Raw genomic sequence first — 15,800 nt, 5'->3', positions numbered from 1 at the left:
CACACTGCAAATTGCGCCTCGATATGAGGTGAGAATATTGTAATTATACAGATCCTAAGCGCTGTGGGAATCGGGAAGCGAAACGTTCATGGGCCAGCAAGTCAAAATAACGAATGAGGAAAACTCGGTGTGGACATGTGTTGATGCATTCTCATACTCGTCTCGACAGATCGCACTAGTAGTAAAATGCTGCAAGCTTTCTCCGTGTTTTCGCGGTATTTCGAGAGATGGCAGCAGCTCCGGCGGCGCGAAAGGCGAGCAATGTGACCGAAGCAGCATTTCGGCAGCAGAAGACTCTGCGCCGCCTCAGATGCCGAAAGTCCCATTGTGAACAAGCCATTACGTTGCGCCCATGCCGCAACGAAGTAAGCGCAAAATTCACGTATGCTATGGCGCAGGAAGCGCAATGTACAGTCGTACATTATGGTGGAAGTTATCACCCACCAAAATTAAAACGTTTGCTTGGCAGAACACAAGCACAGGTCTCACTTTAGTAAGAGGCGTCGATGATAGCATTCCTATATGTCATCGGCGTGTCTCCTTAGTCGATTTACGCCATTCCTGAGCAAAACGCGCCACTGCTTTCTAAAAAATATTTTTGAGCGGCCCAATGTAGTGGTTTCACCAGTCGTGTAATTTAGAATTCGATGGAGTAGCATCTGGTCAGGTGAAATAATTGCTAGGAATGAGCTGGTTCAATAAGAGCAGTAAAAAAATTGCTTTTTCACGATCTGCGCCGATTGCCCATTCACTATCCTAATTTATTTTCGGACTCGGAAATAGGGACCTGTATTGATCCAAACGTCAGCCACTGAATGGAACCACCTTCCCGCCAATATTATTTCCATCAACTGTAACTAACATTTTCTTAGCGCTCCAGCTATTATTATACAGGGTGTTCAAAATTAAGCTTTACTGAATTTTGAAAAAGCGCCTGTGGCAGTTAGATAATTTTATCGTTGAGCTGGGTTATTCGAAGAGGCGGATATTAGTAGCACAAGAAATCAAAGCACATATGCATCTAATTAACAAAAAATGACTAATTAACGTCTTAGTTATTTACTTTATGACACATCATGCAATTTACGAACTGTAGCTGGTGAGCTTGCAAGACGGATCCACTTGAAATTAGTTTCCAGGATGGCACCAGTTTCGAGATAACATTTCCCAAAGTGTGGGACGAAATACATGGGCGTTCCAGTTACTTTTGTGCTTCAATGTATGGAACAGCATTATGGTAAAAAAAAGTAAGTGGAACAACAGTGCATTTTTACGGTGAGTTTGATGGCGCATATCTCCAAACTGCATGGTGTCGTTCTGCAAATTCATTTCAAGTGGATGCACCTGAAAAGCTCACCGGCTACAATTCGTAAATTGCAATATGTGTCGTAAATTAACTAAGAAATTCATCAGTGAATTGTTGTTAATTAGTTGAAGATATGCTTTAATTTCTCGTGCTACTAATGCCCCCCTCATCGAATAACCCAGCTCAACGATACGAGTAATGCTACCTGCCACAGGCAATTTTAAAAAATTCCGTAAGGCTTAATTTTGAACACTCGGTATAATGACAAGATTACTGCATTGTATGAATACTTACTGCATTCATTTTCGTTACTTTTAGTTGTGTGCTATTTTCACCCCTGTAAACACTTAAGTTATGTCTCTTTTATATTGTTTGTTACCCAACTTCCCTCTTCGATGACTTCACTGGCCCTCAGGGTATTGTAAACAAATAAGTAAATAAAGTGCTATAGCGTTCGGTGACAAAACACGCATCTAAGCCCCACCTTTCGTTCGCCGCAAGTAGGGCACAGCGTATTTTATCATCCAGAAAGGACCCCGAAAGTTAGTTTGCCAGACGAGATTGTAGTCCTCTGCAGTGGAGTTCTCAAGCGACTTCCTCATGTTGATGCCTGCATTGTTCACCTGTAACAAACGAGAACGCGACAAAATGTAACAATTATTGCTTAAAGTAAAGCCAGCCCTTTGAATCGAATTTAATTTATTCTGAGGTACTATACGTGCCAAACCCATGATTTGATTATGAGGCACGTCGTAGTGGGGGATTCCAGATTAATTTTGACCACCAGGAGATGTAACGTGATCCCAATGAACGGGACACGGGCGATTTTACATTTTGCCCGACGCGGCCGGAATTTGATCCCGCGAGCTCGTGCTCAGAAGAGCAACACCATAACCATTAGATCACCACGGCCGGTCCCTTTCAATCCGATGACAGAGTTGAGTCAATTGTAAGGACACAAAATGCCAGTCACAGCATCACGGGAAGACACGAACGGGACGGAAAATTAGGTTCTCACATTGCTACTAAATTATCGATGATTTTAGGGAAGTGCGCCCGTGCTGCCAGCTTGATTCGAAAACGTATTGCAAACCTGCGTGTTTGCAATACGTCCGTGTCTATCAGATCAAATATCCCTCAATATCAGAACGAATTCACGCTCTTGCGGTAAAAAACCCCGTCCGTGTGTGCCTCTTGTCCTATGAACTAAGCTTTCCGTCCTGAGCATGCTTCTGCAATTTACCCAACCGAATATTATTCTGAAATAAAGTTACATAGATCATCTATAGTCACCTAATTTAGTATAACCGCGACTGATGCTTTCGTTGTTCTATATTTCTCTGTAGTTGACATGGCCATGAAATAACATAATCCTGAAGCTCCTCCAAAGCTGTTTATTCAGATTCTTGCGTAGTCTCTTGCAGCATCGTTGCAAATAAAATTTATGTCCGTTCAGTTCAGGTTCTATCGTTCGTGCAGTTATTACTGTCAGCGAGAGGGCAGGATTGTAGGTTTTTAAAGCTATACTGCGGTAAGGGGTTCAATTTTATGGCCGCCTTAGGATTGTACGGCCTCTGACGTCTTCTTTGCAAGCCGCTTATCATCGGCGAGCCGGGGAGTGCTGTATGCATCGGCTGCTAGAACCAAGGAGGTTTGAACCAAGGAGGCTAGAACACTCTTCGTGCAAGCTGGCAGCAAATCCCTTATGAAAATGAACCATGAGTTTCTTATTAGGACGTTACGCGTTTCTAGTGTGCCATCAGACAGAAATGCATCGTCTAATGTTGTTTAGCATCACAAGTACATCAGATACTCAAATGGCAATGCATATTAGGATTTCTGATGAGAGGAGTACACAGCTTTTTTTGTCATTGCTAATGTCAAAGCACATGACATAAAAATGCGTATGACAGGAACTTTTATTTCTTTTTCTTATTTTTTTATTTTATACAGCGAAGCTGTCCTTAGTTAGTATCTAGAAAAAATGTCTCCGAAATGTTGACAAAAGACAAGTGGGCCGATCCTGGAGGTCGTGCAAAAAGGGTCGAAGCGCAATGGCACATACGCATGTCATGTGGGCCGATCCTGGCGATAGTGCAGAAAGGGTCCAAGCTCAATGGCGCAAACCTCTGTGGGCTCGACCGGGGACCTGTAACGCGCCCTTGGATTACCCTTGTCACACGTGGGACCCAGAGAGACAAAAACAATGCGACGGCGCGATGAACGCTGTTGCCCAAACGCTAGTCTATGACGATGCGTGTCGAAACGTCAGTGATAAAACGCAATAGTCTTACCAACCAGTAGCTATGTCTCATTCTATCGTGACATAGCCATTTCCATAGCGACGTCATCAGTTGCCCCTTGGACTCAGTATGCGTAAGACCCGTGTCGCTCACTCCGGAGAGGAAGAGCGCGCCTTCGAGGAACGCCGCAGCACTCAACATCGCGAATGGATGCGAAAGCGACGAGAAGCCGGTACGCGCCGCGGCCCATGCAATTGCTGAGGCCGATGGTGTGAGGTGGTGCGAATCGAGTCGCCTAAACTCGCTTTCACTCGCACATACAGAATACGGCGCGCGGCGATGCAACGAAGTTATGTGTTGTGTCTTTCCAACCAACATAACCACCAAAGTGGATGGATGGATGGAAAACTTTAATGAACGTCCTGAGGTACGCGACTCAGCGCGCAGCGGGCCGCTCCCACGTTGGGACAGTCAGGCCATGCCCGACCGCCGCATCATGGGCCCTCTGGACAGCCTATAGTTGCGCCCCGGCATCGGGGCTCTTGATAGCGGAGAGCCACTTGTCCTCATTTATTTGTTCCGTGCCTCGTAACGAGGGGCAACGCCAGAGCATATGGTCTAAGCTAGCGAAGTCATTGCAGTGCCTGCAAGAACTACTGGCATAAGTGTCGGGATAAAGCTTGTGTAATAAAGCCGGGCTGGGATACGAGCCTGTTTGCAATAATCTGAGGGTCAATGCCTGCGCTCTATTTAACTTCTTGTGAGGAAGGGGAAAGTCTCTCCTGCCGAGATAAAAGTACTGCGTAATTTCATTGTATGTTGTCGGTTGATCTCTGTTCTCCACCACTCCTGGCTGGCCGGGGAGTTCTCCATGGTCGCGGAAAGCGAGACCTCGCGCCTTGGAGTGGGCCAGCTCGTTGAGGTTTGTGGGGCCTCCCATGATGGATCCCATGTGAGCGGGGAACCACGTGAGAGTGTGGGTGGCAATGCTTTTACCGTCGAGGATGCGACAGGCTTCTTTACACACGGCGCCAACGCTGAAGGCGCGGATGGCTGCCCTGGAGTCGCTGAAGATGTTGGCATGTTTCTCGTCCAGGAGGGCCAAGTGTGCATGATTCAAACATACACCACCAAAGTAATAAAAATTTTAAATATAATGAAGCAAAACCAACAGCCCCGCTGGTCTGCGATCTTCACATAGTGGAAGGGCTCTGCTATTTGTTTTGGGCGCGGGGGGGGGTAATAATACAGATTATTAGTCTATCATATCGAGCGCAATTCACAGGCCAATCGCAGTGTTACATTGTTTGCCAAAAATGTTCATTTAAAACCAATTCTGGGGTTTATGCGAAAACCACGATCGAGGCACACTACAGAGATCGTTTCGCCAATTTCTGAGCCTACAGCTGATGTTAACGACAGCAGGGAGTCATCTAAAACGAAGTGACGGCGCAGGCAGTCAAAATCATTCATCTCACGCCCCAGCGACAGCTTTCAAAGGATAACATAACCAGATCTCTAAGGCCATGCTTTTGCTAGCTGCAGACGGCGGAAGCAATCCAAAATTAAAATACGTCATAGAATTTCTTTTTACGATAAACTGTAGCGTAAAATGTGGACTGTTTGGTGGTTTGTTTTGCCTCGCAACATATATAGGTAGCTGGGCGTAACAAGGCACAAAAAATTAGTTCAGTGGTTATTATTGTTGGCCTCACGGAGGCCACCACAACCTCACAAGCACGGTGCTCACAAGTATGCAGGTGGCGCTGTTGTTTTTCCTGAGTCTTCAAGATGGCGGTCGTATGTACGAGCTGCAACTGTGCTGCTTACGATGTGCTGCTTGATCGTGTGTTTTTATGTTTGCTGTAATGAAACAGGACGTAGTTAGCGTGCACAAAAGTGCGAGAAGATACCTTTGTCTCCCTGCAAACTCGCCGTATGAGTGGCGCGCCAGGTAAATGTGGACCAACGATTTTCATGCCGTGGCCTTTGTCGGTAACAATAATACGTATTGTTAGCGTGCCTCAGCTCGTCCACTACACAGCGACATCTATGATGGGAGTAATGTCGTCGACGCAGCACCGGCCACTTGGAGAGCGTCGTACCATTGAAAAGGTAAGCAGTCGTGCTTGCTAAGTACACGTATTGTGTGTGCTCCTCGTGTGTGCATAGCATGCCTTGCGAACGTACGAAATAAAACTTCTGCGACAACAGTGAAACCTGTGCTTGTGCACGCTGCGCGCTGTTTGTCAGAATTTAGTTACGCAAATTTATTGCTTTGATGCGAAATTGAATATCCTGATAAGCGTTTTCTTCCCATGGGGGGGGGGGGGGGGGGGAGATTACGTTCGGAAATAATCGTGTTCACCTGTGCGTGCGCTTCCGCTTTTCTGCTGGAGTTGCATAATAATGACTCATCTGTCTCTTCACCGATTCTTACTGCAATTACAATTTTTCGCTTATAAACTGTTCGACGTTGTAAATAATCTCTGCTTACCAGGTTTTCGGATTACGAGCAGTTTGAGGAGAAAACGAAAATGTAAGCAGTCACAGCTTGCTAGTAGTACAGCGTTCTTTTCAAAACAAGGGGTGTTGCCATAACTTTGACGTGACTAAACATGGCAGGGGAAAGTTGTTTAAACTAAGTTTAAACTAAGTCATGTTTAAACTTGTCTTAAACAGTATGCAAAGAGATACCCACCCCTGCATTTGTGCATTTTCTGAGAACCAGCCATGTCCACTAGGTGAAATTTGTAGCGTCCTTTTGAGTTTGCCGGGCAGTTTGTGTAACTTTTCAGAACAAAATTTACACTGTGAGAGAAGGGTAGCCCATTACTAATGGGGCTGGCTCACAAGTCTTTTTATTTATGTGGTATGCCTCAGTGATTTTACGTGTCAATTTTCTATTGTAGGTGAAAAATAGGTGACTATCGTAATCTGGCCAGAAGCCCTATTGCTGTAATGCACGGCCAAGACGGATGAGCATACTGGTCTTTTGAGTCAAATATGGTTGATATCTTACGTACATATTTAGGGATCAGCCAGTCCGCACTATGTGCATTTGACCACATTTGAAAGGAGTACAATACACTGCCTCGGACACACACTGGACAAATTTAGTGGTATCTTTAACCAAGCAAGTCTCGCTTGCCGGCTCGCCTTTCGCAGTTCCCTTACGAACTGTCGTTCATATCCTGTCTATATTACTTCTTTCTGGTTATATATGTGCATAGCAGTCCACAAGGGAATTGAGAAAGACACCCAGGCAAGGGAGACTTGCTTAGTTAAAGATACCACCAAACTTGTCTTGTATCCGTCAGGGGTTGTGTGGTATATTCCTTTGATCATGTGTATATTTGGTCAGATTTACATGGGGCAGACTGGCCGGTGCCTCAACATGTGCCTAGGAGAGCACCAACATCGGTGGGACATAGTGGACATAGGCCAACATAGGCATGGCATAGTGGACTTGAAATGCATGAGAACTATGCCGGTAGCTCATGCAAATATTCTATAACGGCTGGCACTTAAATGTCTCGGGGTTGCATTGGGTTGCCCGTACACCAGCACTCCTATGCTTGTTTCCACGCCAAGTGATCATATAGAATATTTTCCAATTCCCGCTAGCAATCCACAGACACTGCTGCTCTTTGTCGAGTGGAAACCAATACAGCCAGAGTAGTTCACAACACGTACACTCCACAGCGGATCGGCATTGCATGTTTGTACAGCCAAGAGAAATTTGGGCATACTGTAGCTACTGCTACACCCAAAGGCTACACGGCGGTTCCTCAACGACTTTATGTGAACCAACATCGCATAAACTTTTCGCAAAACTAACATCTCCAAATCGTTCCGCAGCAAGTGATACAGTGTGTATTCCTGGGGTTCATTGCCAAGTGTTAATTTTCTGTACTTTCACCATGCAGGGTACACGTGCACTCGCTTCAAGACGACGACCCTCCACCTCAAAAACAGCCTCTCTTCAAAGACTAGCAGGGAGACAAAATGAAAGGAAAATACCACATCCATAACCAGACAGATACTATGTGTTCCTTACATTTAACCTCCTTCTCTCTTTAAGGCAGCGTGGTATATGCTCAATAAAGGTTTTTATCAACTTTTTTTCGTTGAGAAATGTCTAATGTTCAGCATATGTACGGGCCCACGTACATCTTGGATGTTGGAAAAAGTGCTGCACCTTAGCTTGATATATGTATATCAAGCACGAAAGACACATAAGAAAATGTTGCCACACGTGGTGGCTAATTTTGTTTTAGGAATTCTATGAATGCCAGCAATCTAATGTATCAACTCAGAAGAGGCTCATTAGGAAGACATGAAACGGTCACACGAAAACTGCTTTGGAGCACGCATTAGGAAGACATTTCATGCTCACAAGAAAAACCCTCATCAAGTATGCATCAGAACGACGGTGGCCAATATGTTTTAGAATGACATTAGGAATACATCAGAATATTTCAGAAGAAACAGATCAGAGGCTCATTTGGCTGTAATGTCAAACGTCATCAGACCTTCATGTGAAACTCATCTCATATTTTCTTAAGGGAAGGCAACTATGTGCTTTGTAGACCTTCTCTGGAGAGAGTCGCGAGGCGCAGGCTTCTATTATGAGCGACTGGCAGGTGTTGCCACGTGCGTAATTACATCGTGAAAACATTCGTGCCCCGATGTTTCGGTAGCACGTGCCCCTTATTTGTCTATGCTGTATTATTCAAAGTTACATGCGCATTCAAGAGAAGTATCCGAGTGACTTTTGTATTTGGGAGAGCTTATTATGGGACAAATTGATTATGCAGGACTGAAGATGTCCTTCGAGGAATGTGTAGTAGCCGAGATGTCTTTAACAGCGAAGCTGTTATTAGTCGACCCTTCGCCATCTGTCCGGCGTCGCGCAGGTCACGTGACCAGAAGAGGATGAGAGCCGCGCCGTGGAAGGGCAGGTGACGTGACCAGCAGAGGAGGAGAGGCGTGCTGGGATAGGAGGCGACCAATGAGAGGCCGCGCCGGGGCGCGAGGAGGAGAGGCTTATCAGATGCCTGAAACGCTTTCTTGTAATTAGAGGTTATAAATGACAATACTCGACCTTTTTAGTTTCGAGAATGGGTATAAGAAAGCCTCAAAAATAAAACCATATACTCGCCTTAAAACAACGAAAAAAAAAGTAAGGGCGAGAGATTGCAGCTTACAAAGCTCAGACCAGAGAATCATGGACGTTTAGTTATGCTTGTTTATTATGCTGGAACACATTTAAAATGACTTCCTGATGAATGAGCTTCCAATAGGAAGTTGAAGAAGTCGCCAAATGATCAGCATACAGTTCTCAGAATAACACGCACAAACAGGATGCCACAAGCAATTGATGGTAAGCGTTTGCAACCAACGCGTCATAATGTTGCTGTTATTTTATTGCGATATGAATTATATGGACACTCCAGGCGCAATTCCGCTGTCGTCGTCGCCGTGATGTTCCGCATAGAGTCAAGTGCGAAAACATTGTGGTCACGTGCCATATGCTGTGGGTGTGGCGAGGGCATTCTACTTCGACGGTGGCGGCGTTTAATGCGGCTGATCGCAGCCGCACGGGCCCTATAGGTTGAAAGCGATCTACGATGGGCACAGTCGAGGCGCGCTGAGGGCGGATAGCATCGTGTGCGCTGTTTTCGCCGCCGAGTTCACGTTGAAGCAAGAGGTAGCACAAAGATTAATACGCTCGCTGCTGCTGCTCTTACCCGCAGTGGTTGCTTAGTGGCTATGGTGTTCGGCTGCTAAGCACGAGGTCGCGGGATCGAATCCCGGCCACGGTGGCCGCAATTCGATGGGGGCGAAATGCAAAAACACCGTGTACTTAGATTTATGTGCACGTTAAAGAACCCCAGGTGGTAGAAATTCTTCCGGAGTTCCCACTGCGGCGTGCCTCATAATCAGATCGTGATTTTGGCGCGTAAAACCCCACAATTCATTCTGCTGCTCTTACTCACGCCTGCGTTTTGAGGGCGAATGTCCGCGGTCATCGAGTAAGACGCGTTCACGTTTGCCTGTGCGCGTGTGACACCGTGCTCGTTAATTTAGTTACTGAGCGAATTTTTACAAGTTTACACGGCCGATAAATTAACTATGCTTACTTATTATTGCTGTGTAATATTTTGTTATCGCAATTGATGCTCGCCTTTCGGGCGAAACTGCGACTTTTTTGCCTTGACTGGTAGGCAGGTAATTGCTATGGCACCACACGCTATGGGGAACATAATCATCTGTATAGTAGTTATTGAACCGCTTCACGAAAACCTCGCTCCTCTGTTTCCAACATGTGGATTACATCTACATATTGTTTCCTAATTCGATGTCATCAGGGTGTCCAAACTATCACGCAGCACGATTAAAAAAAGACGAACGGCGCTACGCGAAGTAAACCTAGTGTGTATTGTTTCCAGTACAGTGGAGTAGCCGCCAGTAATTTTTCCGTTACTGAGATTTTATTAGCTAATTGTAATAAATTATCTAACTCGAGAAGTACTGCACTAATTATCAGGCGTGGGCCAGAGAGCAACGTAGGCAGCATGGCTCACACTTGGCCCGTTTGCTCTTCGCAAGTTTTCCCGTCATCCTTCCTTATGGCGTGCCTGCCTCCTGCTCAGACGGCAATCAACGTTTCTGCAACTCTGGAACGCCTGGACTACACCGAAGAATGCTACGCTTTCCCGGGTATTATCCCGGATGTTTGCCCAGCACCGCAGTTCGCTATCTGCAGGGAATACTCATCGACACTGGCATCAGTTCCTGAGGCTACCTTTATCTACTGGCCGCACGCTCATCACTTTAGTGGGCAAGAGAGCAACGTAGGCAGCATGGCTCACGCTTGGCCCGTTTGCGCTTCGCAGGTGTGTAAACGATATTCTTTATATGCTAAAAAAGCGACAACCCGTACTTGCTGTTGTTCCCTTGCCCACAAGTATTTTGTGAAATTAACTGTGACTGTGTTTTGTTAATGTTTCTGCTACTATGCTCCGGTGATGTGGAAACAAATCCCGGGCCTGACACTCTATCGGCATCATTGCTTTCCTTGGAAGACTTGCCCGATGATCCCGCAGAACAAATGCGGGTTCTGTTTCATTTACTGAAAGATCTGCATACTCGTTCTGTGCAATCAGCAAAAAAAAAGTGAGGCCGAGCTGTCCGCTGACATAAAAGCCATAAAAAGCAGTCAGAAAATTATCGAAACGAAGATTGGCAACATTCACGAGAAATTGGTTGAACTCGAAGAAAAAACTAAATCATTCGACAAAATGTCTGAAGAACTTAATGGAGTACGCCATAAACAGCAAGGCGCTATCGCCCGGCATGACTCTTTGGAAGCCCGCCTAGATGATTTAGAAGATAGGTCGCGTCGCGACAACTTAATTTTTCGAGGTATACCTGACTCTCCTGAATCGTGCGAGCAGTCTGAAGCACGTGTCAAATCTGCCCTTTTTTGTGTTGCGAATAATTTGCCCGATAATGCTATCGATCGTGCGCATCGTATCGGACCTTTCGTCCCCAACAAGTGCCGCTCCATTGTTGTGAATTTTTCAAACTATAAAGTTAAACAAAAAGTTTTGAGTGCACGTAAAAAGCTAAAGGAAAATGGCATCACTATGAGCGAAGATTTTTCACCCGCAACGCGTCGTATACGCTCGAAACTTGCTGATTTGTCAAAAATCAATCAGAAACGCAGCCCTATCAGCTTAGGTACAAAACGCTTGTCATGAATAAATAGCATTACGTGTACAATTAAGAAACAGACAGCGTCACTGAACTTAAGCAATTTGCGTCACCTGATAACCGCCGTACAAATGCCAACGCAACTAAAGGTACGCCAAGCTAGAGGTGCGCGAGGGAATGTGGGTAGGATCAGTTACACACATCTGTACTCTTTAATAATGTTCGAAGCCTGCCTAATAAGCGTGACCTTTTGAACTCTGCTATTCATACTTGCAATGCACACATACTCGTATTGACGGAAACCTGGCTTCGGCCAGAAGTAATGGATAACGAACTTTTTTTCATCAGTTAATCAATTTTCTGTATATCGCTGTGATCGAGAGTCGCGGATCGGCGGTGGTGTATTGCTCGCCATCTCGAAAGAACTACCATCGTACCGCATTCACATTCCAAGTAAGTGGGAAACCGTTTGGGTTGTCACTGAATTTCCGGAGCAAAAAAATAATCATTGGCGTCTGTTACCGCCCCCCTGCTCACAATTCCATTTTCGTTAACGGACTACATGACGTGATCAATTCTGTGGTGTGTCAATTCCCGAGGTTACCGCTTTCCTTAATGGGTGATTTTAACATCCCTAATGTTTTGTGGGATTGTGAGCCACCTGTGTTGAATCCTCCTTCATCACTCGCAAGAGACTTTTTGCATATGTGCGCTGTATTTTCTTTAACACAATCGATAACGAAACCAACTAGAATCGCAGAATCAACAGCTAACATTCTTGATCTCGTATTAGCAACACACCCTGAATACGTTTCCAACGTCACTCACCTGCCCGGTATAAGTGACCACTCCATTCTATCATTTCGCATTAACATTTCACGTCGAAAATGCAAAAACAGAAAGAAAGTTATCAAAGATTATAAAAATGCCAACTTGGAACTCATCAACTAGGAACTTTGCACTTTTCTTGACGTTTTTCTCAATGGTTTTGAAGAGGGAACGGTACAATCAAATTGGGATTTATTTTTATTTAAGGTTAAAGAATTAACAAGTAAATACATACCTACTCATACGATAATTGCAAATGCTGATGCATCATGGTATAACCGCTACATAAAACGCTTGTCGAATAAGAAAAAACGCACATACCGCTCGGCGATACAGTCCACAGATTACGGTCACTGGGCAGCCTACGAACAAGCTCCCGCTGTGTACATAGCAGCCATAAAGAATGCTAAAGATAATTTTCTTAATAACACGTTACCTTCAATGCTCACATCCGATCCCAAAAAGTTCTGGCGCGTGTTTCATCCTAAAAGTGATAGCGCAATCAGTTTTGTTGATTCTGCAGGGAATACTATAGGTGATGCGCAGTGTGGCCCTGTGTTAAATGAAGTCATATTCCGCAACTTTTCTACAACTCAAACAATGCTTCCTCATGTTAAACCTTTAGGATTTATAGTAATGTCTCCCATTACAGCTGATTACAATGGCGTGGTCAAAGCTATAAAAAATTTAGAAGCATCCTCCTCACCTGGGTACGATTCCATTAATCCTATGTTTCTGATAAATACAGTCGCTTACTCCTCAATTATATTAACAAAAATTTTGCAACAGTCCCTAGAGAACAGTTCCCTCCCCACTGACTGGAAGATCGGGAGGGTCGTTCCGCTTCACAAGTCTGGTAATAAACACTCGCCTCTAAATTATCGCCCCATTTCTCTAACTAGCATTCCATGTAAAATTTTCGAACATATTCTATTTTCAAATGTTGTTTCTTTTCTTGAATCGAATTCATTATTTTCGCCTTCACAGCATGGTTTCCGCAAGACATTCTCGTGCGATACACAACTCGTATGTTTCACTCACCGTCTTCATGCTATCCTCGATCGTTTTCTTTCGCTGACTGTATATTTTTAGATTTTTCAAAAGCCTTCGATAAAGTATGCCATAATCTCCTTTTATATAAGTTGCAGTTACTAAATTTAGATTCCAAACTGCTTGCATGGCTTGAATGTTTTTTACTAAATCGTTCCCAGTTTGTCTCTATTAATAACACTGACTCTCCTCCGAGTCCTGTTTCCTCAGGGGTACCTCAAGGATCGGTGCTCGGCCCTCTCCTCTTTCTAATCTACATTACCGACTTACCTTCCTGCGTCTCTTACCAAATCAATTTGTTTGCAGATGACTGTGTAATATTTCGAGAAATAATTAGCCCAAATGATACTACTATTCTGCAGTCTGATCTTGATGCTGTGTCCGCTTGGTGTAAGACTTGGTGCATGGAATTAAACACTAAAAAATGCAAAGTTATGCGTGCAACTAGATCTGCTAATGTAAATGTTTCATATCATCTTTATAGCTTTCCTTTGGAAGTAGTATCGACATACAGATATCTTGGCGTCATTATATCCTCAAAACTAACCTGGAATGATCACATTGAATCCATAATCGCCAGCGCCAACAAAACACTTGCATATCTTCGCCGGAATTTCTCACACGCGCTCCTCAGGCCCTTAAACGTTTACTTTATAAAACACTAATTCGTTCGAAGGTGGAATACGCCGCCTCTGTTTGGGACCCTTTCCATGACAATCTAATCTACTCACTTGAAATGGTTCAAAATAACTCTGCACGCTTTATTGTGTCTAATTATGCTCGAACCGCAAGTGTGACTGATATTAAATCGAGCCTTGAACTACCATCACTAGCATCTCGCCGTAAGATTCATCGCTTGTATCTTTTCACCGCATATTTCACCATCGTTCACTACACGATGATTTCATCTTTCCTCCCCAGTATCTATCATCCCGCATTGACCATCGACATAAAGTAGCCGTTCCTTTTCGTAGGACTTCTACTTTTCAGTATTCATTTTCCCCAGGACTTGTGAGGAGTGGAACCATCTTCCTACCACCACTGCGGAAATTACAGACCATCAACGTTTCAAGAATGCTTTAACTAACAGTAACTAAATAGTTCTTTACGTCATGTTATATTTCGTTGTTTCTTGTTTGCTTGTGTGGGGCGGTATCATCTTGGCAGTTTATTGTTTTGTAGTTCGATGATTTGTATCGATTTGATTTGTTAGAGTATGTATTTGCATTGGTACTCAATGTGTAGGTGTATCTTCTCACAGAAATGTTTTTAACACGAAAGTGTTTTATGCCGGGGTCCACCAAGACTTCACTGACGTATTTCCGTCACGGATATGACGTTCTTACAATGTACACGAACATAATACAAAGAAAGAAACCAGAAGAAAAAGTTCCACAAACATGCAAAATTTGGAAATCGAACCCACGACCTCTCGGTCCGCGACGTTAGATCGCCGAGCGTTTAACCCATTGCGCCACAAACGCATTTGCAGAGAGCTACACAGACGCGCCTTATATATCTAACACTCCTCCGTGTACCCGCGCTCTTGCTCGGGGCGGTGCCGCCGCCTACGAGCAGAAAAGAGAAGTACTGCATTATGACACTAACGCGCTCCGACAGTGAACGCTTCGGTGGTCTCAGCACTACGACGCCTCGATGCCAGCATTCGAAGGGACGCTGGCATCAAGAAGCACTACCAACGCCACCTAGGTGGCGTTCACCGTACTCAGCACAGCGGAGCGTGGCCTCCGCAATTAGCTCTGAAAATGTTTCTGAAGTTGATCGCGGAGGCTGCAATTACGACGCGCTGTACGCGCTGATTTGACTCGGTGACGATTCAGTTACGTGCTTTGTCTTGCGTGTTGTATTAGTGTGTCAGTTACGTGCTTCGTCTTTCGCGTTGTGCTAGCGTGTGCAGCGTAGTGCAGCTTCCATATGCACGACGGTTGCTCATGGTCATCGACGTTGGTAGTCGTGATGGAGGAGACGTGCCACCAGGCGTCAGCGTGGGTGCATCAACGCCTAAGGGCGCTTTAGCCACAAAACACCAATAGACATTATATATCAATGTGCAATAAACATTACACTACTTCTGTGAAGACACGTTTCACTTTCGTGTTCTATACCGATTCCTATATAAGAGGGATCAACCACATTTTTTTTTACCACTCCCCTCTGTAATGCTTCGGCCCTGAGGGCAAAATAAATAAAAGTGTCACGGAGAAAGTTGCAGAGCAACATGAAAACTCCCGATACAGCTTTCTGTTGCTCAATACGTGCTACATAAATGTGTTTTTCTGAGTATACATATATATATATATATATATAGAGAGAGAGAGAGAGAGAGGCGTGTATGCGTGTGTGCGTTCGTTCGTATTGCTATCGGAAGCTACGTTAAAGCCGCGTGTGGCTAGACTACCCAGTATATCATTTGAAGAGTACAACTTGCGGGAAGCACGTTCCGAAAAAAATAAAAATCATTCATTAAAAGGAAAGCTTAGTTCATAGGACGACAAGAGGGACGGGGTTTTTTACCCCAAGAGCGTGAATTCGTTCTGATATTGAGTGATATTTGATCTGCTAGACACGGACGTATTGCAAACACTTGCTTACAATTTAACTATGAGCCAGACCCACCATCTGCTTATGGA

The 15,800-nt window shown here is 44.7% G+C and overlaps 1 protein-coding gene across 1 annotated transcript in view; it reads right to left on the bottom strand.

The window, feature by feature from the left end:
* The window catches only part of LOC119445472 (glucose 1-dehydrogenase 1-like), a 56,162-nt gene that overhangs the window by 19,998 nt on the left and 20,364 nt on the right, over nucleotides 1–15,800 (bottom strand). Inside the window, exon 4 of the mRNA XM_037709754.2 lies at nucleotides 1,791–1,929. Coding sequence (XP_037565682.2) covers nucleotides 1,791–1,929 — 139 coding nt within the window. The remainder of the gene's footprint in view (nucleotides 1–1,790; nucleotides 1,930–15,800) is intronic.

This window comes from Dermacentor silvarum, chromosome 3 (assembly GCF_013339745.2).
Source record: "Dermacentor silvarum isolate Dsil-2018 chromosome 3, BIME_Dsil_1.4, whole genome shotgun sequence".
In the NCBI taxonomy this organism is placed as follows: Eukaryota; Metazoa; Arthropoda; class Arachnida; order Ixodida; family Ixodidae; genus Dermacentor; species Dermacentor silvarum.
Note: the sequence above shows the minus strand (reverse complement) of the source record. Positions and strands in the feature narration are given on the sequence as shown.